This window comes from Coturnix japonica, chromosome 11, assembly GCF_001577835.2.
Source record: "Coturnix japonica isolate 7356 chromosome 11, Coturnix japonica 2.1, whole genome shotgun sequence".
In the NCBI taxonomy this organism is placed as follows: Eukaryota; Metazoa; Chordata; class Aves; order Galliformes; family Phasianidae; genus Coturnix; species Coturnix japonica.
In genome coordinates, this window is record NC_029526.1 from 14,450,776 (window position 1) to 14,477,483 (window position 26,708).

The 26,708-nt window shown below is 36.7% G+C and overlaps 1 protein-coding gene across 5 annotated transcripts in view; it reads left to right on the forward strand.

Moving 5' to 3' along the window:
* The window catches only part of CDH13 (cadherin 13), a 386,189-nt gene that overhangs the window by 288,278 nt on the left and 71,203 nt on the right, over positions 1 to 26,708 (forward strand). For all 5 annotated transcript variants that reach the window (XM_015874146.2, XM_015874147.2, XM_032447005.1 and 2 more), the window contains one exon: positions 22,842 to 22,982. In XM_015874146.2, coding sequence (XP_015729632.1) covers positions 22,842 to 22,982 — 141 coding nt within the window. The remainder of the gene's footprint in view (positions 1 to 22,841; positions 22,983 to 26,708) is intronic.

A 26,708-nucleotide genomic window follows, 5' to 3' on the forward strand; every position in this document is an offset into this window, starting at 1 on the left:
ATTGTGCTAAATATATAAATAAAGCAAAGCAAATTGGGTTAAACAGGCGCAAGTGAAACCCCAGGTTTTCTCAGTGATTGACAATTTAGCTGAGGAGGATGTTGAAAGAGGGTACTGCAGCACCTCTGGTGGCGTCATGCATCGCAGGAGGAAACTTGAGAACCTGATGGAGATAAGAAGTGGGCTGCTGATAGTAACACAGAATAACTGCTGCTTGTTTCTTATCTAGATTATCTTTGTCATACACGTTACTTAAACTTAAGCAAAACAGTGAATTTGGTCTGTCTTTTAGATACTCAGATCATGTTGCAGACCCAGGAGGTGCTACTTGACCTGTTTTTCTGGGTTACTTTATAGATGTCCTGGAGGCATTTTATCTTGTATGTCATCCTGTACACTACTGCTTTGAAACATGTACATCTTTCTGTGGTGCAGCAACCACTTCTCACTGCTACATTAGTCAGTCTTGTCAATAAGATGCCCCTGAAGCTTGAAGTCATTCTAGAAGAGAAGCTGCAACTAACAGCACTACTTCTTGAAAAGCAAGTAAAATAACAGTGTAATTCTCATCCCACAGAGACGTGCTCTTGTAATAGATTTCCACTCACCCACCTGCCTTCTGTGCATAGTGAGGGATATACATTGTATGATCTGAAGTGATAATTAGAAATGATGATTGGTGGCCACAGGAGGGACTGCGGACCCAAAGCAATAAATGTATTTCAGCAGAGTGAGACGTTATCTTCTTTGAAAATAGTTCAATACCACAGCTCTTAGAATTAAGTGTGTGAGTTCCTAATCTGGAGGACTTAAAGTAAATCAGCATTTACAATTTACTCTTTGCTAGAAGTATCATCATAAGTGCAATAGGAATAGTTTCCCATTGTGCTAAAGATTCATAGGAATTTTAGCAGTTTAAGCAGGAGATCTTGTTTGGAGGATGTCTGGCTTTACTTGGTGACAGCTATTCCTTTACGTCCCATGGAGAAAATTCCTTTTACTGTGTAATGGGTGAAGCCCACTGAGCTGTAATGCAGGCAGTTTAAAGCTTGCATCCATGCTTTTACAGCAGTGATCTTGTGCAGGTCATACTTAAGTCTATTTGGATCAACCTGTGATGCATTTCTACCTGTAATATTGGAGACTGTTATTCCGAGGTCTAACAAATGTAATTGGGATGGCAACTGTTTGAATGCTGTGTTGACTACAATTTAATTTTGCTTCCCAAATTAGCTTTTTTCATTACTGTCCTTTTCCCAGTGATAAAAACGAGATAATTCATTTTGGGTATTTCTGCACCACAAAAACATAAAAATTTTTCAACTGTAAATTGCTGTAGGTGTCATTAAAATTCTCCCTAAACAAGCTGAATACATTCCACATACTTTTTTGAAGACACTTGCAGCTATTTTTAGACCACCTGCTGTGTCTATACATATTCAGATCATAATGGGGAGACACTGCTGAGCAATTCAATAGAAAATCATTTAAATAATGAGGGACATAAGAGCAAGAGCTAAAAAGTTCAGTATGTTAATGCACTGGATTTAAGTATTTGTCCCCCTTGTCATCTCCCCCATGTATTCTTCTTCTGTATGTCAAGCTTCAGATGTGGCTGCTTCACTAAAATAATTTTGATGTAATTGCATTCAGTCTCAGAATTTTCTCTTAGGAAGCCAGTGCCTTGTAACACCAAGGGAGAGCTTATGGAGTGTCTTCAGACAGAGTGAGCAATGATGAGCAAATGGCAGCTTTGTAGTATCTCCCAAGTTCTGCATGTCCTGCATATTTATAGACATTCTCATCGCTCTTCTGATCCTTACAGCCACCAGGCTTTCCAGACATACATTGTATTAAAAGGAATCCCATTTTTTGCTCTATTTAAGTAGCCTGGTGAGAATAAAGATGACAATGGGTCATCATTTCCAGCTTGGAGGCTGGAAAAATTTCTATGTTTTTCCTACTTTTCCATTTCTTTATCTTGTTTATTAAAGCATGTTTTTATTTCCTTCAAGTATATTACAGGAGGTGACTTTTACTGGCATGAAATTCCAAATCCACAAAGCAATGAGGTGGTAACTAACAGTCACTGCCCAGCTTTGGGGTCACAGTGACACCAGCCATGGTAAGCTGTATTCCCTAATTGAGTCATGGATTCAGCAGGAGCAGTGGCAGAGAGGGAATTGTGTTCAATAAATGATCTAAAGCAGCAACCTGAAGCTGACTTCTGCTAGGAAGTTTAGTAAGGCAGGACAGCCTGAGATAAGATTGTATTATACAGTAGCCTCAGGAGACAAACTCCTAGCCTCTGGTTGTCTGCAGGATTTTGAGAAGCTGTTAGCAGTGCTGCTTTTAGTTTTCTCAAGTACATTTTTGTCTGCTTAAATCAACTTGTTCAGTGTTGGCCTCGTTGCTTTATAGAAGGCAAAGTGTTTAAAGCACTAGAGATACAGAAGAAAATAAGCTGAATTTCTGTGTGTTGACGATTACAGTCAAACCAAATAGCCAGCGTAGTCGTAGTAGAGATTCAGCTGAAGTTTCATGCAGCTTTGAGCTAGTAATGAGCAAGTTAATGCTGGGACTGGAAGTGGTGTAGCTACATCAGCACGTTGGTGAACTAATTAGCTCTGCTGGCAGACAGAGCTGATTAGTTCCAATGGAGGGCTCTATTAACAGCCCTAGTCCTTACAGAGCACCAGTCAAGCATCTCTTGCTGCCCTTTGCCACATAATGCACTCTGGGATCACTTTTTGTGCTGGGCTCTGTTGTCAAGTTAGATGTGTCCCAGGGTGATTTGGTGAATCAGACTCTTTCCTTGGTCACAAAGCAGAAAAACAGTTCTTTCCAAAAACAGCAACAGTGCCCTTAGGGACAGGAACAGCATTCAGACCAGGATCAATAATCAGTGTCAGATTCTGCCTTGAAGGCTGCATATGCAGTGCAGTTCAGGGTTTGTTTGATGTCTGCTTCTGCTGGAAAATGTTTATAACTGAGGTTCTATATGACAAGATCATCATTTCATAGTTGTGCAAAAGGCAGCATGGAAGCCACTAGCTACACTGTGCACCTGCTGGCCAGTGTCTAACCTGTATTTGAATGTCACTGAAACCCAATCTGTTCCTATTTCCCTTAAGTTAAATGGTAAACATGGAATAATCTGAGCTCTGGAGTAAGAGCAGCATTTGCAGAGTGAGGTGTGCGCTGTTTTGTTTAATGCTAGGTAATTCATAATAGCTAAGGCCATGATATGTTTATGTCTTGTGTAATTTAAAGTAAATGATAGACTAAATGACCTTAACGAGGCAGGCATTATATTTATTTAATCTTTAAGCCCTAACAAGGGGCTTACCATATTTTAAGGTCAGTGATGGACCGCAGTCTGCCTTGCTAGTGACCGAAATCTCATTACCCTTAGGTTTGGTCTTTAGATGGCCATTATTGTTTATTGTGGATAGATTTGCATTATGCCTTCATCCTGGGAATTAGGGTACATGAATTGTCTGCAGACATCCCTACAGATTTGCTCTGTGACCTGAGGAAACGTGTAAATATTTTGTGCTGCTTTCTTCCTCCTGCTGCTACATACATTTTTATTCTTTTTTTTCAGTGTTGCATCTTACACCAATTGATTTGTGTTTTCTGTATAATCTGGTGATATCAGATTCTATCCCTTCAGCTGTGGAACTCAACTGAATGACTTTGGAATTGATACATGAGTTAATGGCCTGATATTTCTTGAAATTCTTTATTAATTTCTATCTAGTCATGACATGCCTTTTGCTGTAGAAGAAATTGAAACAGTTGAAAAATAATGTTCCCCTGCTAATTTATATTCTTAGTGTTACTTAATGTCAGAATTAGTGCATAAGGTTGACATGATGCAGGTGAATCAAAGTTTGCAATGCCAAGTCCAATTCTGCTTTTCTTCGAGATGATAATAAATCACCCACTGAGCTCTGCTGATCACATCTTGGCCTATACTTCACATTGCTTCAGCTTGTTTAAATCTCTAATGAAGACGCAGAATAATATATTCTCATGCTATAGCTTCATTATACGCTGTAAAATGTCTGTAGGAAAAGACATCCCTAGTCAAGCAATTTGATGAAAAATTTTCTCTTTTACTGTCTTATGCTCCATCACTTTGGTACTTTACAGTCAGATTTTTCATTCACCTCATGTCCTCAGTGTCTACAAAACAGCACAGACAAATAATCCGATGTCCAATGCCATTATAGTGTATGCTGTTAGAGCACATATGGTGTTAGTCTCTCAAAAAATAAATCACACTAAGAACCATTGGTTACATACAGGGGCCTTTTCCACTCTTGGATGAAATGTTATACGATAATGTTTTCAAGACCATACCTTTATATAAAACAAATGAACACGATGAGTTAATATTTACAACATTATTTTAAAAGATGAAATCTTAATTACTGTTTAGTAGGCCACATATTATAATTTAGTAATTAATATAAAAACAGAATTACAGTAGTTAAGGCAAATTTGTGGAGCAAGGAAGTGTATATTCTGAATAGTAATCATACTTGTGCTAATGCTTTAATATAAGTACTGGACAATTCTGACTGTCGCTTTTAATTATTCTGTTGTGTGCATTCTATAAACTAGTTGCTTATAGACCAATTCTTCATGTTTTGTGAAGCTGAAGCTTTACCCTCAGCTCTAAGGAAACAAGTAGAGGTTCAATACCTTAATGTGATTGTGCTTAAAACTTCCTCTGGACACACAAAGGTGGTGCAGGCAGTTGGAAGGCTAAAAGGCTTTTAGAAGTGCGTTCTTGCTTATAAAAGGAAAGCAAGATATTCTTTTCCATGACAAATAAAATAATACACTTTTCAAAATATTAAAGCTATTATCTAGGCAGTATTTTCAGACTTCTGTGGGCTGATGCATAAAGATGTTTGTTTTCTCTGGGGTGATGTGCCAGCATGAATCCCCTAATGTGATCCATATGAATTGTTCGTCTATGGAGTCTGTATATCCTGATTGTGCCAGATTCAGCTGATTTTAGTTTTACTTAAATCTCAGTGTTTTTTGTATCTTTCTGGAATAGTAAAATATTCAGGAATAAAGTCCAAACAGGAGAAATTGATAAATGAAAGGATTTAGGGGAAACCTTTGAACTTAAGTGTGAAATATATTCACTATTTGAAATTTCAGCAGGGATTTCCAAAAGGATCCTAAGCTGTTAAACCTCTCACTAGAACAGATTAAAAGGAATTGCCTCATCAGAAGAAAAAAAGAGCAAAAAGCCCAGCTTCTTCAAGATATTAGAGGATGATGTTCCTGACTAAATGTCTAGCTGGGATGGCTTTATTTCCTGATCCTGTGTTTTTACAGGGTCGTTTAAAAGGTCACTGGTTTGTTTTAAGCCACTAGAACAAAAGAAGGCTAAACTAAAACAAGGGAAATATTCCATATGGTACAAAGACTATCTGTGTTTCAGGAGCTGTCAAAGTGAAAAATGAAACCACAGCGTTGGCCTTTAAAAATATTAATTTATTTTAAAAACGAAATATAGAAGTGTTGGGAAAGAAATAACCTTATCTTCCTGAAGAAGCAAGCAAGGCTAAATCCATATCGTAGTTCCTAGATCTCTGGTGTCACTTTCCTGCCATCCTTAGATCTAAAAAAGGATGTAGTCATCAATTCTAACTGCTGTAACATCCCTGAAGTGCTTTTGCTGTGTTATTAATGAGACAGTCATCAAACGTACTAACCAGGGTTTAAGGTACTGTATTTTCAATGGCATTCTTTATCAGTTTTACTGAGTGATGTACATTCACTTCAGTGTTGACCTAAAGCAGTCTTTCTGAGTTGCTGCCATGCCTCATTGACAGAAGGAAAGCACCAGGCATAGGAATATAACTTAAAGTATGTTGGTGAATATTTGGCTAAAAGCTGTTAATATCTACCTGTATCTAATGTAGTTTTCATATACTGTGACTGAAAGACCATGTTAAATTGTTAAACGTTAGTATAAAACATGCAGAAGGGTCCCTGTTAATTCTGTATAGCAAGCCACGATCATCTATATAAACCAGGAGCAATCTATTACCTTTGCTTACAGTAAAATAATGTGTTATTAAATTAATGTTTCTGAACTGTTTCAGATGGTGCTTTGATATTGCTTTTGTCAAAACATGTTGCAAATGTTTCTTGCAAATTATGTATTTTAATTTTCTCTATTTAGGGTTTAGGCTTGGCTTTGTTAATTATTCTACATAGTACAAGCGAAAGAAAGCAAGCCTCCACTAATGTAGAAGGACTGAAGGAAGTAATTAAACAGATGTAAAATTTGCTGTCACAGTGGACTAGTTTTTAAAGAGTTCATTTTCTATGGTTGTCATAAATAAACCCCAGTGCTCGAAATGGATATAAGCAGCTTGCCGCTAAGTGCCTGCTCTTCTCCTCACAGTCTGAATGAATGCTGGGTCTGCTGGCCCTGGTTGGGCATCCTTCAGGAATTATCTTCAGATAATTCTGAAGATGGGGACAGGGAAACTGCACCCTGCCCTGATATTAACTAGTGTGCATTCCTTTCTTCCTATCAGGCCTTATGAGATACAATGCAAGATTCTGACATTAAATTCTTGCTAGTTAATGGCTGTTGTATATGCTGCCTTTGCAGAGCAAGGGTGCTCAAAAAGCAGGAATGAGCCAACTGTTTCAGAATGTGGACTTCTGATATGGTTGTACTCTTTGTCAGCCCTGCATCATGGCTGATTACTGCCCAGAATCTGCTCTAGCTTCATTTATCTTAGTGGCAGTGAGTTGATTTTTCCTTCCTGTATGAAAACCTGCCCCATTTTCAAGTCTACAAGTGGCCGATTAATTCTGAGTAAAGGTCTTGCAGGCCATGAGAAAGGTATGTGCACTGCTCTTGAGAAATTCCTCTTTTCTCCTTTCCAGGAGCTTCAAACACAGCTGACTTTGTTTAACATGTTTCATTTTGACTTGCAGGGCAGTTTATTCTTTCACCTTCTTCATTTTGAAAGGGAAGGTATAGAGTCTAAGGTGGTGAGATGGCTGGGTTGTAATTCTTTTATGGGCAGATGAGATGCAGCTTTACACTGATTTTTATTGGAACAAGGTAAAGGTCTCCCCACACAAATTGTAGATATGAATAAAAATGACTATATGCATCACTTTGAAGCCTGGGTAGGTGGCAGGAGTATTTTTAGTAACATAGCCGTGCCAGTGACAATTTTCCAGAGTACATACAATAGTTCTGTTTTTAAAATTTGCTTCCTATTTCAAAAGATCAGAGTCTCATTTCTATTGTTCTCAGGCAATAAGACAAAACAAGCACTGTTCTGAGTTTTGCCTGTAACTTGAAGAATGCAAAACTCATAATGCTGGTAAGATGACCCCAACAAGTAAGAGAAATTACTCCATTTCAAATATCTGACTGTATTAAACTGAGGAATAAATATAGAGATAGAATCCTTCCATGCAGAAACTGACAATGAAAATGGTGTTGGGACTCACTTGACTGTTTTCAACTTGAACTCATACTCAAGTATGAATTTAGCATTAAGGGCTCAACCATATTTGTTTGTTTCCCCCCCCACATCTTGTCCCCACATCTAGCAGTGCTAGATGATAGCATTTTACCTTCTCTTTGGGACAGATGTATGTGGTAGAGATGTGACTTCCCACAATTTGCTACTCAGATAAACCACGTGTACCTGAAAGAAGGGTGATGTGTACTTCCACACAATCTAGTCTGTCTGCTTTCATAGGATACTAAAAGTGTAAGAGACAAAATTCACCTGGGACATTGTTTGAAGTGTTTCCAGATCAAGGCTTACCAATTCATTTTTGTCTATATGCTGTCACTCACAATCTATGCCAACTGCCAAGCATTAGAACTAAATTCTCAGCATAATAAGCCTAAAATGCAGCTTTTGTTCCCTTATTTTTTTCTGAGATCAGTCTTTAGTAAGCACGCATTGAACTTTCAAAACATTATTGCCTCCAAATTTGGCAACACAAACAGTTGCATGGATGGAAAGAAGTTAACCTAATCATAAAACAGTAGTTTTAGTAATAAAACATATACTGTAATTGCATGTCAGAAAATATAGTATGGAACACAACAACAGTCTTCTCAAAATACAGTCTCTGATAATGAGGTTTATTTCCAGTTGTCTGGGTCTTTCCTTTTTTATTGATGTGCCCCCAGTTTCTGTTATTAGAGTGCTGATAGTAATGGAAAAGAATGAAAAGCTGCAGGATAGAGAGATGAGTAAGTCCAAAGCAAGCAGCCCTTACAGAATAACCACTGCAAACCATGAGAAGTAAAGTCTTCAGTTTGTCTTTTGCATTCATAAACACACCTTCCATTTAATTCAGAGGTTTAATTTTCCTTGCAGCTTGTTTTAATACTTAACCAACTGCAGGTTCAATATAGGAAAGTATTCCAATGAATATTTCCCATTGTTTTATTTCCTAGCACCATAACTAATGAGGCAAATAGTCCATGGCCATTAAGCTTTCCATATAAAGAATTGGAAGGAAAGCGGAGCTTACAATATCATGAATAACAGAGATCCTTCCTTAGGCCTTCCAAGTTTGAAATACACCATATTTTTCAAGTATGTTTTATGATTCCTCAGTCCTGATTTATTTAATGTTAGAAAGTTTTTATGACTTCTTCAGGAAGAAGAAAGTCATACATCATTTGGATGTTGAGAAATATAAGGCCAACTTTACAAGGAGCTAAAGAGTTTTAATTCCCCTCCCTTCTTTTTCTACATGGTGAAACTCAGATAAAAACAACAGATAAAAGAAAGCGTTCCATTCTTCTGAACGTGTACATATCAGACTTCATGTGATCATCACTAAGCCCTATCACATCAAATAAAAGGTAGCAATTAAATGGTAGAAACTAACTACTTCCAAGGATTTTAGAGGATTTAAAGCTTGTCTCAAAGTCAGGATGTGCATGTTGATTCCTTAGAACAATCTAATAAACAAGGATATACATAAACCAAACTGTCTGTGCAAATATCCCCAAAGCTTCCTGCCTTTAAAATTCTCAGGCAAATGTACCAATTAGTGTCACTCAGAAGAAAAGTAGTCAGCAACTGACCTGACCTGAAACCCCACCATTCCCACTGCCTCCTAAATCAATTAAACTTTTACTTTAATTGGAACACCCTGTAAATATATATATATATACAATATTTAAAATAAAATAACATCAAATAAAAAACAAGAAACCACAAACCATTGAATAGAGCAGAAATGTTTTCCAGCAGGGATTAGGACATGTGCTGCTTTCTCTTACTATAGTGCTATAGTGCTTGGGAGCACAGTCTTCCAGACTGCAGGTTTTTTTTTGCCAGACAGCCAAGCTGGTCTATTAGTATGTGTAAGGGTCTGTGATGTGCTGTTGTATCCTGTTAATGGATGTGAACATCAGGATTGTCATGTAAAAATGCATTTCTGTATTTCTAGTTATTAAATGCATGCTAAATAGATGGCAGTTCACTATAGCAGGAGCAAATTGCTCCACCATGGGTTTAAATAGTATATTGCTTAATGTATCCTTTTGATGCTGTTAGGATGAACTACATTGACTTCTGGTAAATAAAGCACTGCAGATGAGCTAAGAACAGAGTTTGACACTTAAGTACTTTTGGAGGAGGTGCATTCTGTCTAAAGGATATAGTCCATGAATATTAAGTATTGATAGTGGCATGTCTCAGCTTTGGGTTAAAATGCTTAGATTCTATGGAATTGTATCTCAAAAATATAGACAAATCTGAACATAACATTTAACTCTTCCAAGACTGAGACTGATCAAAACTATACCTCATATTTTGTATTTGAAAGGTGTGTGTGTGTGTGCACCAGGGCATATTCAGACCTTACAGACAGTTCTTATGTGGCAAAAATCACTATTAGCCAAGAATCATGATTTCATTCAGCATTTTCTCATCAAGCCCAGAGAACTGCAGACAGTTTCTCTCCCACGGGGAGAAAACCTTTCTTGATTTTTATCTTTCTTTGTGATGCTTCCTGTAGGAGGGGACAGCTGAATGTGCAAGTTTCTCATTCAGTGCCTTTGAAATATTTTTGAAACTGGAATAGATTCAGAGAAGGCAAAGCCATATAGAGGGAGGATACTGAAAGGCAACTGAACTCTGCATTGATAATCCATTCCTGCCTTTAAATTCTCTGGGAGAAAAATAGAGATATTGAGTTTTTTTCTGTTTTATATTTATCTGAATGCAATCTGCTTTAGTAAGCTAATACCTAACTAATACAAATTTTAGTTTAGATTCCCACAAATAGAACTATTCCTGCTTTGATGGTCAGGATCTTACCAGGCACTGAACATTTGGAAAGGAAGTAATTTTAGAGTGTTGTCTCCATCTATTTATTAAGCTACTTATTTCACTACATACCATCTAGTCTGCTTCAATCAGTTCTGCTTCTTGCAGTGTTAACTCAGCCTTTTTTTTTTACCTCTAGAAAATAGTTTAACTCAATGACCTAGATAGGTTTTTAAGGCAATAGAAAATTAAACACTATCTTGCATTTATTTCTTATGAATTTGAAAATTCTCTTTTCCTTTTCTTCTTCTCTCAATAAAGTTTATGCAAATAGCATTAAAATTTATAATGAGACTAATATTTGTTAATCTCAGTTCAAATAATGAAATTGTATTAAATCATAGTTTGAGACCTTTCCATTGAGAGAGGTGGGGGGAGAGAGAAATAGAGGGATGTTCCTTGTAAGGCTTTTATTGCTGTTTTACTCTTGTTAAGCTTGAATTGTCATTACAATTATACCCTCTATTTTTAGTATTCAATTAAAAAAATATATTTAAATCCTATTAGATTTACAGTTGCCATGCCAAATTTGTATTTCTTTTTACAAAAATATTTTGAAGTAGTTCCAGGACGTGAACCTGATCCCATAACTCTGACTTGTTTGTTAGTTTGGGTAAGAGATTTAATCTGATAAGTTAATTATGTAAGAGTTTCTTAGTTTCGATAAAAGTTGCAGAGGATTCCAGTGTGATTGATTCATGTAATCTCTGACCTGCAGAAATGTCAGGAATTAGATCTTGATCTGATTGGTCTCATCAAATCTATCATTGGTTCCAAAAGCTTTTGAAGGGCATCCATAAATATGGATTGAGGATTTCATGCATTCCCCTTGTATTCATTCTAGACACAGAAAATGCTAATCTGGAGAGAACTGAAAAGGTGCCTTAGTCATTTATTTGGCATTATCACAAATCTTTATGAGATGTCTGACAGTAATACAAAATTACATTTATCTACATGTGTCTAAGATGCACTGAAAGGCTTCTGACCCAGTTTGTTTCATGCTATTAAAAGCTCTCGCCTTGCTTGAGGGCAAACCTGCTTATCAGAACATTTGGAGCTTGGCCAGAATTCGTCTGCACTATAGCTCTGTATTTGTCTTCTACTATATGAGATATGCTAAAATGCCCTGCTGGGGAACACAAGGTTGTACAGATCCTTTCAGCAGCCCATGCTACTTGGATCAGGCCTTCATGCATGTGGTAGTATGCAGGCACTGCACATGTACCTCTTTGGAGCAATAGATGGAGATTTGGCAGAGCTGAGGTGACTGAAGGGAACAGGTTAAGAGTTTGCTTGTAGACACATGGAGTATAACATGCTGCTGGACTAGAAGCAAACCACTAATCCTTCACCTTCATAGCAAGTAATAGTGGGAGCAACACAGGGCTTTGAGTTTGAAAACGATCCCTGTGGCACAATACTTCCCATCCAAGTATGGTAGTGCTTCTTGTATCCACAGCTATGGTTTAGCAATTTCTAGCCTTGAAGTGTCCTTTAATGATGGTTCACTGTCTCCTCCAGTTCTTCAGGGGAGACAAGTATTCTTTTTTTTTTTTCCTTTTTTTTTTTTTCTTGCTAGCTGTGCCTCCCATCCCATTCTCTCTTTTGTTGGCTTTATTGCTCTTAGTGTACGAGAACTGCCTGGAAATGGCACTTCAGGTTTACAAAACCCATTACAAACTTACTCCATCTTTGTTCCCTGACCTCTGGTTACTTCCATATCCCACATAACCTACTTCTGAGGTTGACCTCTGTCTCTCCAGTCTTGTAGAAATCATTCACTTAATTGTAGTTTGTTCTTCCTTGATTTAAACAACGCAGTAGATTTCTTAGTCTTCAGCTCTTAACTTTATTTCTGTCGTGATTCAGCAAATCATCTAAATTTAATTTACACTGCATTTTGGGGACTTCTTATGAAGGAATATTGTATATGAAGCCAGGCCTCCTGATGATTTCAAGTGTTATATGGCATGAATGTAGGATTTTTTCATATACAATTTAGTACTCCTGCTTCGTAATCTTAACACACTGTAAGCTTATAACAAATCCATACATTTTGCCAAATTACCTTGTATATGATTTAGAAAGTTACAATAGGGCATTATTAAAAATATTAACTCAATGTCTTGATATAAAAATGGAGAACATAAGATTTCTTTGGATCTTTGCTAGTGCAGTATTATGCCTTAAATGGTCAAATGCTTAAAGATTTTGCCACATTGCAGACCTCTTGGCAGAGTATCTCCTTGGATGGGAATGCCAGGATCACAGACCTTCAGAGATATGCCAGATTTATTGTGATGCTGTGTGGGGCAAAGAAGCAAAATTAGACAAATATTTACTTGCTGAGAATGCCCTTAGTTCAGGCAAAAATAATAATAATAAGTAAAATATATTGTATTTCTTAAAAGAAAAATTTATTACACTGACACAATCTCAAGCAAGATTTTGTGCCATAAAATTATGCTTCTAAGAACATACATAAAAGAACATGCAGCTGCTTGGCTGGCTGTACAAGAAGGGAGTCAAGTTTGTCCTCTATTATATCTTATTGTTTGAGCACTGTGTTCTATAGTTTGTGTCAAGTGTCTGCTAGGGTTCTGGCTTGTATTCCTTTTGGAGAGATTTTCTATTTAAGCAAAAAGCTGTGCATTTATTCAGTCTTCCAAAGTCCTTGAGAACATAATTCTTCTGCGTGCACCATCTCCCACATTTTATTTTTATTTTCCCTGGGTCACACATTAAATTCATGCCATAAGTAGATAGTTATCTTGGTATGCTAATAAGATGTATGAGTTAGAAATCCATTCTTTCTTTTACATTCTTAATGGGAAGAACCATTGATTGATTAACAGAAAGAAGCTGCATGCAGTTCTGGTACGTGGACATAAACCTATAAGAGGCACAAACCTTAGCAGCTAGAATCACTGTTTATCAAAAACAACAGTGCTGCAGTGCAAAACCTGTGCAAAGCAGTGGAGGAGTACCAGAGATGTAGTCTGAAAGTGCTAATTCCGTAGGAATTTGGTGAGATTACAAGGAATCAGCATCTGATGAGAGGGAACTGGGGGGGGGGTGGCTGATTTGATTTTTGTATGCTTTTGGAAGGTATGAGTAGCATTATAAAAGGTTAACAAAACCAAAACGTACTAATCAAAGTGGAAAGTGTAGAAGTTCTAAATAAGAAATGTAATTGTTTTTATCAAGAAAGCTGATAAAAAAATATGCTGAGGACTAAGTAAGAAAGGAATGGAATCGGAGAAACGTTAAATGGAAAATTCTGTTGTTACTCCTTTCATCAGGAAGTAAATCCTCTGGAGGGGCTGATTTTTCACCCCATAGTGTGGGAAGCCATTTTGTAAAACAGCAATAGTGTAATTGAAATCCGTTTTACACCATTTTCCTGTGGATGATTTAAAATTAGATCAATTTATATTCTGTAGGTATAACCCAACGAGGGTATAAATGCTGTAACTAGAATTGTTTTTGTACATGGGCGAAACTGGTATCATTTGCTGATTCATTACACTCTCAACAGGATCCTTTATTTCAGAGTGTACCTGGAATTATTACTGGCAGTAGAACACTAAAGTAAAAGAAGATTTGCATAAAAAATTAAAGTTAAGGGGAAAATGATAATGGTGATTAAAATTAACATTTGGTCACTATTCTGATTAGAATATTGCATTTAAATTTCTCAGACATGGAGGGTTATTTTTTTTTATTTTTTTTTTACCCTCCAACTTAGAATGTACCTATTTAACTAGAATACTATGTTCCTGATAATATGCCTGAAATAATAGGCAGTGCTTCCATTAATATTTAACAATATAAACATCAGGCAAAGGTTGTACAACTGGAATCACAGAATATGCTTTTTGCATTAGGGTAGTAATTTTAGAAATAACCTCTGTCCATCTAGACCTGCTGATGTATGGTTGTCATAGCAAGTCAGTAATTGAGTTTTCTGGGCATTTTGACCACCAGTACAAATCTACAAAGCAGATTACACAGCAGGAACACAATTTCCATCCTGACCTTTATAGCATTGCTTGCTGTTGTGGAAATTGGAATGTTTATGGAGGGAAATACAGCCTAAGTGTTCCTAATTTGTAAGAATGTGGTTTCTGATGTTAACCCAGTAAGCTTCATTTTGATTCATTTGATAACAGATTATGTAAAGACTTGGCATTAGGGAGGTATCATAAAACTTATTATCTTTTATTACCTAGATGGAGAATATTGGTTTAGATGATTATAAATTGAAACTGAAAGAAAACTGCTGTGCAAAGATTGTCAGAAAAGCTGCTTCCCAGTGATCAGCCACAGACCTTAACACACATTCTAGTTCACATTCTTCTGGATAAAATGAGTTCAGGAAACATGTTAAGCACTTGTAAATCTAAGTGCTGTTTGGGGATAAGGATGAAGCACCTACTGGAAAAGCCCTGCAGCAGGTACTGTCAGTTTGTTGGATGGTTCAGACTTGCTTGGTGACTGCCGTAACCCAGTTGTGTCACAGCCTTTGGAACTTCATGGGATCTTTTGGTTCTTGTCTCCTCTTCCATCTCCTTGTTTTGCCTCTGGCTTATGAGGTTGCTGTCACTGGCTGGTGAAAGCTAACAGTCTTGTTTATTGTGGACTGGAAAGTTCTTTCTGTGTTAGCAAACAGAGTAGGCCAGAAAAAAGCAGATCTGTAGAGCAAAACAGTTGATGCTAATGGACTGATCTCCATATTGCATGCTGCAGTCTTTCACATCACACTCTAGTCTTGTACTCAGAACTGAGTCACACTGTATCAGCAGTGTGTTGGATGAATCGCAGGGCATACTCTGCAGTTGGGTTTTGGCTGAAAGAAATCTAGGTGCTAGTTTCCAAGACCTCACCATGGTGCAAACAGAGGTGTAGTAACTGTGAACTATAGAGTAATTCACCCCAGAAGCTGTTTCCTAATCCTCGTGGGCATGACAGTGTATACAAACCCTGCACACGCAGCCAGGCAGCTTTCCTGGGCTTGTTATTGTCTGCTGGTTGCTGTTAAATAAACTTGATTTCCCTGAATTATCCATCTAGGACTTGATGTTTGATGAGAAAGATGAGGGCACTGTGTGGATCTGTGATGTCTTGGAACAAAGAGGTAAATTAGCGCAAGTGTTGCATTGGCATCCAGGCAGATCTCAGTGGGATAAACTTTGTTAATCTAATTTCATCTTTGGCAAGATGATAGACTGTTTGATGGTGATGAATCATAAGGTAATCGGCATTACGTTTCATTTAGTATCGTGTAGTAATGTGTGCTAATAAGTACAGTTCAGGAGTACAAAGGCATATAGCATTCAGGAACTATGCTGTGTTATTGGTGTGTTGCTTGGTTCAGGGTTGACTTTGTGAGGAAAGAAATGTGCTGGGGTTTGGCTGAAGTGCTTCAAACATTCCCTCTGCCTTATTCAGATACTCTTCTTGACAGGTTACGAACATAAAGGTTATACTCAAAAAAAATCTAGCATTTTTTCCATTCTGCTTTGGAAATGCCTTTTATGGGACATAATTCTGTGAAAGGTAATATCTATCTCCTGGAACTGTTGAGTATCCTCCTTCTAAGCCTGCAGGAAGTACTTAAGGGTTTCTTAAACTTGATTCAGATTCAAGGAGGACCAAATTCAAGTACTGATAAGCATCCTTCACAGATTCTTTTGTTTTGCTCAGTGAAGAATTCCTCTGTTTCCTGCTGCAGGAGCATGATGTATGTTTACCAACAAGATCAGTGATAACTGACATTGGCCACTGTCCACACAATTTAGGAAAGCAGTTTGTTTCCAGGCAATGGAGAGGAGTGCTGACCAGCCCTATGTTACTGCTGTTGCATGAAATATTTCTATCGTGAACTGGTTTATCCTCCATGGCTGAAATGCTTAGAACTTCATTAGGTCCTATTCTGTGTTGCACAAACACCATCACTAGCACTCTGTTGCTGTTCACTGATAGCAAGGTTTCCCAAATTCTAGTGCGATTATACTTGCAATAGGGAAGAAGATATTACCTTCATCATTGTGCTTGGAGGAATTGAGAGATGTTGCTGGCTTTTTGTTCAAAATGTATGTTTTGAGGACACTTATAATCTTGATGGATGCCATGATGATCTGGAGGCAGACTTGCATACAAAACAATACAGAACTAAGAGCAAATCTGTGGCAACCTACCAGTTTTACCATAAATGCAGCACCTTATATTGTGGCGTGAAAGTGTGTGTGTGTGGTTGTTTGTGAACAGTAGCTTAATAAACATATAGAAATAAGCTTGGGCAGCCAATGCAAAGTCATTGGAACTGTGCTGATTTATGTAAAAGGTTGAGCATATTCTCAGGCTTAACAATTTGAGGGCTGGTCATGATTTTTCCTCGTAAAGTTACAGCAGTTTTAACAACATTTTAAATAGTCTGTGTGTACCAACCTTTAATGTGTCGCCTTTGCACCCTTCGTATGTGTTAGGGAATCCTCCTAGCAGAGGTATTTTTAATATAGAAATATCTGAAAAGCTGTCTGTACTGATAACCATGATGGGTTACTGTGTTGGAGAAACTGGCCTCTTCATTTATGCTTTGGATTTAAATAGACTCATTTCAGTCTATGGCAGGGACTTAGAATGATTGAATAATTTGCAATAATTTATTAGAACAGCTTTGCCCTTCTTTCTCTTCACAAATTGTCTGCAAACAGATTGTTCATCTCTAATATGTTAATGGATTAAAATTATTTGAACTTTTTTTTTGGCAAATATCTTTTAGTCTGCAGATTATTTGAATTGCAAATCGTGACTGTTAAAATGAAATATCTAACACTGCAAATAGAGCTGATTGGGTATTACAAGAGAACAGTTTTTATGGGAATATGCTGATTTGTCAAAATTGAGCGCTTTTTGAAACACAGCGTTTGGAGGGAGAAGAGAAAAAATCCACATTATTGAAAGAAATGTATGTAATCACAAAGAGAGTTGCTGTTTTGAGCGCTCCTGAAAGCTAGCTTGAAGTTTAGTTCTTCAGCACATCAGACAACCAGGCTGAAGTCCTTGTTTGTACTCGAGAACAGGGTCTTACCTCACTTTCCTCAGCTGCTGGGGTGCTTTAATGCAAGCACTTTATTCTCTGGCCTTGGATTGAGGAAGCTATCTCAATCACATACTTGGAAACAATTTCTTTTTTAACAGCTGCTCAAAGAGAAAATTTAGTCTTCTTTTTGCTTCTAGATCTACCTATGAACTCTCTCTCCTATGGGTAGTAAACAGATATTGATTTTCTTCATAACATGAGTGCCTTATTGCAATGATTAAACTGTAGAACTTCCTTTCTGATATAAAAAAAATTGTAAATTGGTGAGCTAAAGAGGATTTGCATTACAAACTTCATTTTTTTTAATTCATCAAGCTGTAATTCAAGCTCTGAATGCAAAGCCTCAGACTATGCTGTGCTTTTTACACTGTGGCAATTGACATTTAATATAAAAGCTAATATTATAATTATAAAAGCATTATATCTGTTAGAGCTGTTAATAGTCACATTATTCCTTTTCTATTTTTTTTTTTTTTTAATTCTACATTTGTCAAAATCCTGACAGCATACTCTGGAACAATGTTAGATTGAATGTTGATATTGTTACTTAACAAGGAGATTGATTATGTCTTAATAGGATGTATTCAGTGTGCACTACATGCAATTACCATCTTAAATGAACACAAGCATTTATTTAGCACGAACTGAAATTATTTAAATTCAAAGAATTTTTCTTTCTGGTTATATTATAAAGGCATTAGTGAAAACTATGATACGATAGCACACTGCTAATATGTTAATATGCCTGAGTATGTTGTCTGTAAACATAATTACAGTAGAAGTGTTGTGGTATTGTTGTATTGTTATAGAAAATATTAACAGGCACTCATTGGCAACAAGTATTAAATACACTTGAGGCCCTTATGAATGTTTTGAACATTCTGTATCATACTTAAATACAAATAGTGGAAACAATGTTGTGAACATCTACAGGAAAATAGGTTGAATGACTGTTGAAACCTCTTTGAATTAGAGATGAAACAAACAACTAATGTAGCCTAAAATTCTGAAGCCCGTCCATCTTCACATGACATAGAAGATTAAGCCTTTATCCACGTTCTTCTTAGTTTAGATTCAGCTTCACAAATAGATTTCCAAATGTGCAGTACAGTGTCCTTCCAGAAAATATATTATCTCCTGAAAATATGTAGCTGTATTGGAAAAACAGAAAGTATTATTTTAGTAAATAGGATTCCCAATGCACGCTGTGCTTGGAAGTACTCTAACAGGGACCAGGCTTTCAATTTTCAGGCAGAAAGAAGTGTTTTTCATATACATGCAATCCATATGCCAATTTCATAGATTAGTTTTAGTCATAAGTATTCCAAGTGCCAATGGCAAAAAGTCTTTTATTAGAAGAGTTTTCTCACTCTCTTCATTCTTGTGAAACTATTATCTATTTCACTTAATATTCAAACAAAATGTCTGACCAAAACTTTCGAATTTCAGAAGTTAAGACTTAAATTCTATGTTAAGCATTCAAATAAGCACCTTGATTGTTCCTTCTGAGTTCATAACCCCAATGAAGTTGATGGAAAACACTAGGAAATGCTTCTTTACAGAAAGGGTATTTAAACACTGGAATAGGCTCCCCAGGGAGGTGGTTGAGTCACCATCCCTGGATGTGTTTAAGAGCCGTTTGGATGTGGTGCTCAGGGATATGATTTAGCAGAGGGTCTTTAGAGTAAGAGTACTGGTTAGGCTGCAGTTGGACTTGATGATCTTCAAGGTCTTTTCCAACCTGAGTGATTCTATGATTAAAGTTGCAGCTTTAATTCATTGACAGACATTTTTGCTTTACTTAGGAGCCTAAATTCAGGAGATAGATAAAATCAATGTATTTGTTTTTGATGGTGTAGACAAACTACATTTTTCCTGATTCCTCCCACACCTAAACAAAAAGGTTACCATGGCCATTTTATTCAGATAAACAAATTACACACTGCTTGGATGTGTTTCCTTATTAAAGTAGCAGACCTTGATTCCAGTTTCTCACTTGGGTGCTACACTTTGTGATCTTTATCAGCTCATTAAGATCTTAAACAAAACTTAATTGTGCACCACAATACATGCACTCAGGAGCACTGTGTTCCTGAGGTCATCAGTGACGGCAAATACAGAAATGACTTATATCCCTGGACTCTCATAGTGATGCTCAAAAAAGTTGATATTTCATTTGAATATTTAAAGATAAATCAAATGACTCCAGTGTTCACATGTTCAGTGAAGACATTCACTTCCTCAGCTATTGCACTTCCTTACCTGTAGAAGCCTTTTTTGGTTGCCTCTGCCCCTCTGCCATACCAAGACTGGTATTGTAAATGCTGGTTATGTGAAGCACTACCAACAGTATGCATTTCTTAAGTCACTAATAGTTTTCCTACTGTATCTGTAGGAAATATGCATTGAAAGCTCAAAATTGTCAGAAAACAGTTGTTAACTGGATCCATTCTATGCTTAATACAATTCATCATCTGTTTTTTTCTAACTGCCCATACACACACTGAAATGTTTATTTTGCACTGTTGTGATCACATCTTGCTGGCTTTGTTAGGAGTCAGAAAATAAGATGCCAGAAAGGTCCTTTATCGTGTTACTTACCAGGGCTGAACCAGAGATGTTGGGGTGGCAGGGAGTGAGATGTGATACAAATGTTAGCACTGGTGATGTTGGCAGTGGGTGGGCCTTCAAAGAAGAGTTCTCCTGACACGGCTCACCTCCTTGGCAATTCAAACTATTTGCCATTGTCACCCCTGCCGTGGCTAAATGACTTCAGTGAGAATTTATGGGGATAGGAATGGGACCCCTGCTGTAATTACACAAACTCTCTCAACAGTGCAACCCTCCACGAAGTCACAGCTATAAATAATACGCCACAGAAACAGCAACTTAATGCTCATTTATTAAAATCATCTATCATTTGTTTTAAACTGTAGATCCACTTCCTTGAGAGTTGTCACATATTTCTGTACTGCAATCTCCTTGTATAAAGGGAGCGTCTGATGGGAACAGTACTCTTGGGTTTGGATGTGTTGGGATTTGCTTTCCCTAACAAAGCAAATATTTGGTGACAGAACTAGATGTAGAAAGTGCTGCATAGCAGGAAAAGTGTGAAGTATTCATAATGATATGTGATACGACTCAAAATTCAATGTTTTCCACATTCCATTGCACACTTAAGCATTGGACTCCTGTCACAGAAATTTCTGCTGCAATAGACACAATTTCTAGCATAAATAGTCTTGCTTTCAACAGAAAATGGGACAGTTTTCAAAGGAAAAAAGGCTAATTTATGAGTAAACGAGGGCTTCTTTTGAGCAGGGACGTTTATAAACGCGAAATGATAAATGGCTTTGCAAGTTTCCCATATTATAATAATTTCCTAATGAAAATAATGAAAAAGGTACATTTAGAGAAGGGGAGAGAAATTTCATACAGTTTTTTTAATACATTGAAAACTTTTTAGAAAAGAAACATATGAAAACTGTAAATCTTGTTCCACTTTATAACCTGAATTTATGTTGGAGATAACACTAATATTTCTTCATGTATATTTATACTATGATATAAATCAAAATCTTGTTCTGAGTTTGCTGCCTTCTGTGATGAATTTCAAGAAATAATGTAAGGAAATACTTTTCTTAGGATTCTCAGCGTGGCAGTGACAACTGATCAGTAGTCTGTATGTTTTTAGGACTTCTGGCTTGACTCATTGATTTTTACATGCAAATATACTGCTTCGTGACACATTGATCTGATGAGCAACTTGATTGGGTTGCTTTTGTCTTGGCCTCAAATGCTTCAGGAATTGGAGCCTCCTTTTTCACATGTGCTCTGAGAAGTATGTTGTGTGTACCCAGGAAAATACACAATGTACTATTTAGTGAATGCTTTTGAATTCGTGAGCTATAAAGCAGATTATGTGGCCTAGGGAGGCAGCTTCACTAAGCCTGGGATGAAAACTGAGCCTGTTTTAAATTGTAGATGGTGAGATGTTCTCTGCTACTGGGTAAGCCCTGTTCCAGCCTCTTTGGTTCTGCTTCATCAGGCAGCGTATGGATGGCAGACAGAGATCAATGCTGCTATCTGGAATTTCACACAAGTTTCCTCTCTGCATGTTAATTCTCTGCAGTAGTGTTGCCTGAAGGACACGGGATGAGTGATGTCAAAGATGTGCAGCCTTGGTTCTTGTATGCACAGATGGCTGATAGAGATGCTCTGAGGATAAAAAAGCACTTGAGTGAACAACCCTTTCTGGTGCTGTTACGTAGCTTTTCTCCTGAGTTCCAGATTTGTTTTTCTTGAAAGCTTTAAAAATCCACTACACGTGATATTCTTACCATATAGCTTTAAAGGTGGTTGCAGCACCTTCCCATCTGTGTTCTCCATCAGTGATACAACACATATGGTCTTTAGGCAGATGGTTCATGTAAGGCAGCCATACAAATGGGGAAAATAATCATTTTAATTAGGTGCCCAGTCTTGTCTCCACTGAAATCTGTATCAAAACCCTGGGTGTTTCATGAGAGAAGATTCTGATGCTGGTAACAAATTTTGCCGTGTTAATATTCAGCTGTCCAGTGAACAAACAGATGTACTTAATGTCTGATGTAAGAGGAGTGAATTACAAATGCTCTTAACATTTCCACTCCAGAGCAGTGGCTGCAGTTTCTTGTTTTTCCCCAAGTCACAGCTGTTTTTCAGAGTAGATAAACCAAAAATGGCTTTTCTTGTAGACCTGTGTTGTTAGTGCTGTCTTTTTCTACTAGAGGTAGACAGTCAGATAAGCAACCATAGTAGAGAAATTGGATACACAGATATAAATCACATTATTTCATAAAATATCAGGTAGTTGTTGCCTGTTTTAGAAGCTGCTCTCTTGTGGTGTTGTTTTTTTTTACCATGAAGCAAACTTAGATTACCATTCTAAATGCTAATATGCAGAATGAATTAGATTTAATAAAATAAAATGAATGAGTATGTAGATTGTGGCATTAGTATTTAATTATGTACTCATCATAACGTGGATGAGACAGGCTCCTAAATACCAGTGCATTGAAGTGAAAGCTTTCTCTTAAAGAGCAATTATATTTTAATTTCTTATCTCTTTTCTAACCTTCTTAAACAATCGGTTATATACTGCTGACCAGCATTCACCTGTATTCCTTCATACTGTATCCCAAACAGCCATTGTCGTGGCTGAAGCTCAGAGAAAGCTTTATGTTTTTGTAAAGCATTAACTGTGTCACCAGATCCATTTCTATACCATGTTTTGACAGACAAAACTAAAATCTTCATGTGAAATAAAAGTTTATGTTAGATAACTGTTAGGTTTTCTTAAATTTTTTCTGTAATTTTTCCAGACAATGGAAACTCCAAAGTACGAGCTGGTTATTGAAGCCAAGGATATGGGCGGCCATGATGTGGGACTTACTGGAACTGCAACTGCCACTATTGTTATTGATGACAAAAATGACCACCCACCAGAATTTACCAAGAAGGAGGTAAGATCTTGCTTGAGCGTGGATGAGAGGAACATGTTTTGTCCTGGCTTCTGCACTTCAGCTGTAGAAAAGCTAATGTTGTCAGATCTGTATTGAAAAATATGGTCCTAAAAGCTTTAAATTCAACTTACAGGTGAAAGTCTTTTTCCTTGCAAGCTGAATTCCATTGAACAGCACTGAAGATGGTGGGGGCGTTGGGGAGAAAGGGAATTTCTTGTTTCAGGCAACGCATGCAACTAGTTTCCTACCCTTCCCATAGTATTCCTTTCTCTCACCTACCCTATTAGCCTTCTCGCATCTTATTAGCATGCAGTTCTTACATCTGGCATCTGTAGAAAATTAAAGACCAGAAGTTCTACTGAATAACAGTTCGTTTGGATTTTATTATAAATATTTCTTGAAGCTCTGCAGTTTTTAAGGAATATTCCCAAAAGGTGAGAAGCCCTAGAAATGCTGATTTCCAGGTAATCTGAGTAGAAAAGGGAACTCTCTAAAGACATTCTTTTCCTTTAAATGTTGTTTTTTCCTTTACATGTACTTTTTATGTATTTTTTTCCTTGCCTAATTTTAACAGTTTGACAACAGATTATTTTGAAATAAATTGCTGCAATTTTACTTGAATAATTGCTTCTTTCATAAATGCATATTGAATAACATTAAAAAAGAAAGGAGGAAGATGATAAAAACAAAGAAAAAGGAATAAATAAGAAACAAAGACAGTTTTGCCAGTAGGAATATTACTTTTCACTAATCAATTGCAATAGCTGTAATTGCTCGCTTTAGCAGTATCATTTTTCTCTCCTGAAAAGTACAATGAGGAGCCTGATCCAAACCTTTCGTATGTATGTGCTGACTAAATGGCCTTAGAACTGCCCTTTAGATCAGTCTTTCAGATCTGTGAAAAGTGCTTTCTGTCAACCTGTGGTTGAAATATATTTAAAATACTGTATTATTTTAACCTTCTTGAATGTAATTAACAAACCCATTAGGACAACACAGTGTATTTACAACTAGGAAGGAACTGACCCTCATCAGTAGTGAAAACAGTTCATGCCTTCAGAGTACTGTTTACTTGAATTTCCTAACTTTCCTTTCCAAAGAAGACATGTATTGATTATATCCTGTTTGTCCGAAGTGTTTCCTCTGGCAAGTGTGTTAAAAAAAAACAACTTGGGTTTCTACTTAGCTCCTAAATCTACTGTTAGGCTACATCTGCTGCTATGGGAATTTGGAAATGTTTATAAATTCATTTCAGGTAATGATAGTAAAAGATATTTTTATTCTTAGAAATCTGGCTCTGTCAGTGTAGAAAAAGAGATGAAGGTGTGAAGCCGACAGCGCTGTCACTTTGTGACACACTAATTTTCCTATAGATACATCTTTTTATATGCGTATATGCATTGTGACTTGGTTTTGAATATGTAACTACTATTTTGAGATGATAATGACCTCAGAAATCTTCCTTCTGCCTTGCTAAGTTGTGTTCTTATCCCATGTATAAAGGAGAAAATATCAGTCTTTAGATGTATGGTATCAGGTCCCTTTACAAGCACTCTAATTATGTAGTATGAGTGAATGGAGAGTGTCAGTTAATAAAGGTAATGCCACTTGCTTTGGCTTATTGATTAAAATACTTACCTATTATATTTAAATACAAGATGCATACTACAGTACTGTTGATTTGAAGAGGACTTGAAAGAAAAAAGCATATTCTACATGATAACTTAGAAAGCATAAATATAGTAAATGTAAAGGTTTGGTTTTTGTGTGTTTAGAAGTGGCTGTTTTAGCATTAGGCTTGAATAGTATTGCTGTATTTTCATAGCTGTCTTCCTTCTCTTTCAAGATATTTTCTCTCACTGTCTGTTTCCATGTTATAAACAAAGGAATATTTACTGGCCTGTATTTTTTTCTGGCAGTATAATTTCTGCCTAAAATATCTATGGCCATTGTTTACTGTATGCTGTTGATAGCTCAGTTATGCCATATTTTCAGTGCATTCTCTACATCTGTAACCACAAGAGCCAAGTTAGTTCCTGGTATGACAAAGTGAAAGGCAATAAATTCCTAAGATGTGGATTTTATACATATATTTAAATATATTTTTTCATCATCATTCATACTAAAGTCTGGACATTGTATTAGTACAATACCATATACTTAGACTGTGGACAAAATGAAGTTCTGTGCAATGCATTGTTATGTATATCTTTAAAAAGATATCTATGATTTCAATGACATTAATGCCAAGAAAAAGTTAATAATTTTTCAAACTTCCTTTAAAGTTGAAAATTTCTCCATATATTTCTGTTCCCAAGGAGCCTTATATGTGTTTCTTTGAGTCCCCATTTCAAAGCAATCTCAGCCATGCTTGAACAAGTCTCTCTCCATTGGAGATGAATTTTACCTTTTGACACTTGACTGATCTTCCTTTTCTTTCCTCCATAACTTTTGACTATACTGAGAAACTCTTGTGAAACAAGTCTATGTATCTAAACCTAAGCAATACTTTTCTGTTTACTAATACTTAGAATATTTATTTCTTAGAAGCCGGTTCTTTATACACCTATTCAAAACACATGTTAATAGGTTTATTTGCTGTTTTCAGCAAGATCTAAACATTCTCTTGGTGCTATATGCAGCTTCTCAGTAGTTTCTGTAGTGTTTACTCAGGTTTTGCTGGATAAGAATGTGTTCATCTAGGGAATGTGTTCTTCCATCTGCTATTATTTTTCACTAGCATGCCACAACCATTCCATCCCAGTGCAATTATGGCCTTTGTTCTTTCATTGGCGGTATATCAAGGTATAACCACAAAACTTGAGCAACCTGGCTGTGATCCAGCAAAGCACTTCCATTAACTTCAGTAGAGTTGTGTAAGCCCTTGAGAGGTTATGTGTCAGGTACTTTGACAGGTTAATATATTGAATATTGCTTTGTGAGATTCAGCCCAGTTAATTGTTTTGTTACTGTCCCATTTCTCTACACATCTCAAAATATCTGTTCTTCACATATATGCTTACTTGTCTCTTCTTTGCCAGTGCTTTCAGACACTAGGGAAAAGAATGCAATGATGTGGGTTAATAGGATGATTCGTCTTTAGTCCATCTTGTTCTCACATTGTCCTTCACCATAGATCTGGGACAGCCACACATCCTTAGTCATACATTGAGAATTAGTTGGACCTATCAGAGCATTCTCACTTGTTCATTAGAAATTGAGACTTTATTTTAGCCAGGAGACAGTCTTGCTCTTGAGGCAATTCCTCTTTCTGCTACTTCCATCCTCGCCATCAACTTCATCCTTTTCTAGGAGGATGTACTGTATGTAAAATAGAAAGAGTTCTTTAATATCAGAAGAATAATGTTTGGGGAAATATTTTTCCTATTTTAGGGATAGATTATTTTTTCTAACATCGTGTGAAATTCTTTCCACCTAGATGAATTTTCCAGTTAAATAAAGCAGCTTGCCTCCTGTGAACAAGATAAAACTGGTATAATTTGACAGAACATCACCTTAGTGAAATTTGAGATATACTGGTGCTGTGAGTCTTAAGTGAAAAATAAGATCTGCTCATATTTTGAATATCTAGTGACACATGGTTTATAAAAGAGTAATAAATGACTAATATGTGCTTTAATAAATGATTAATCAATTCCTATAGAGACCTGAAAGCGAATAGGTATCTTGTCATCATGATTTATGATGACTTCCAGATCTGTCTTC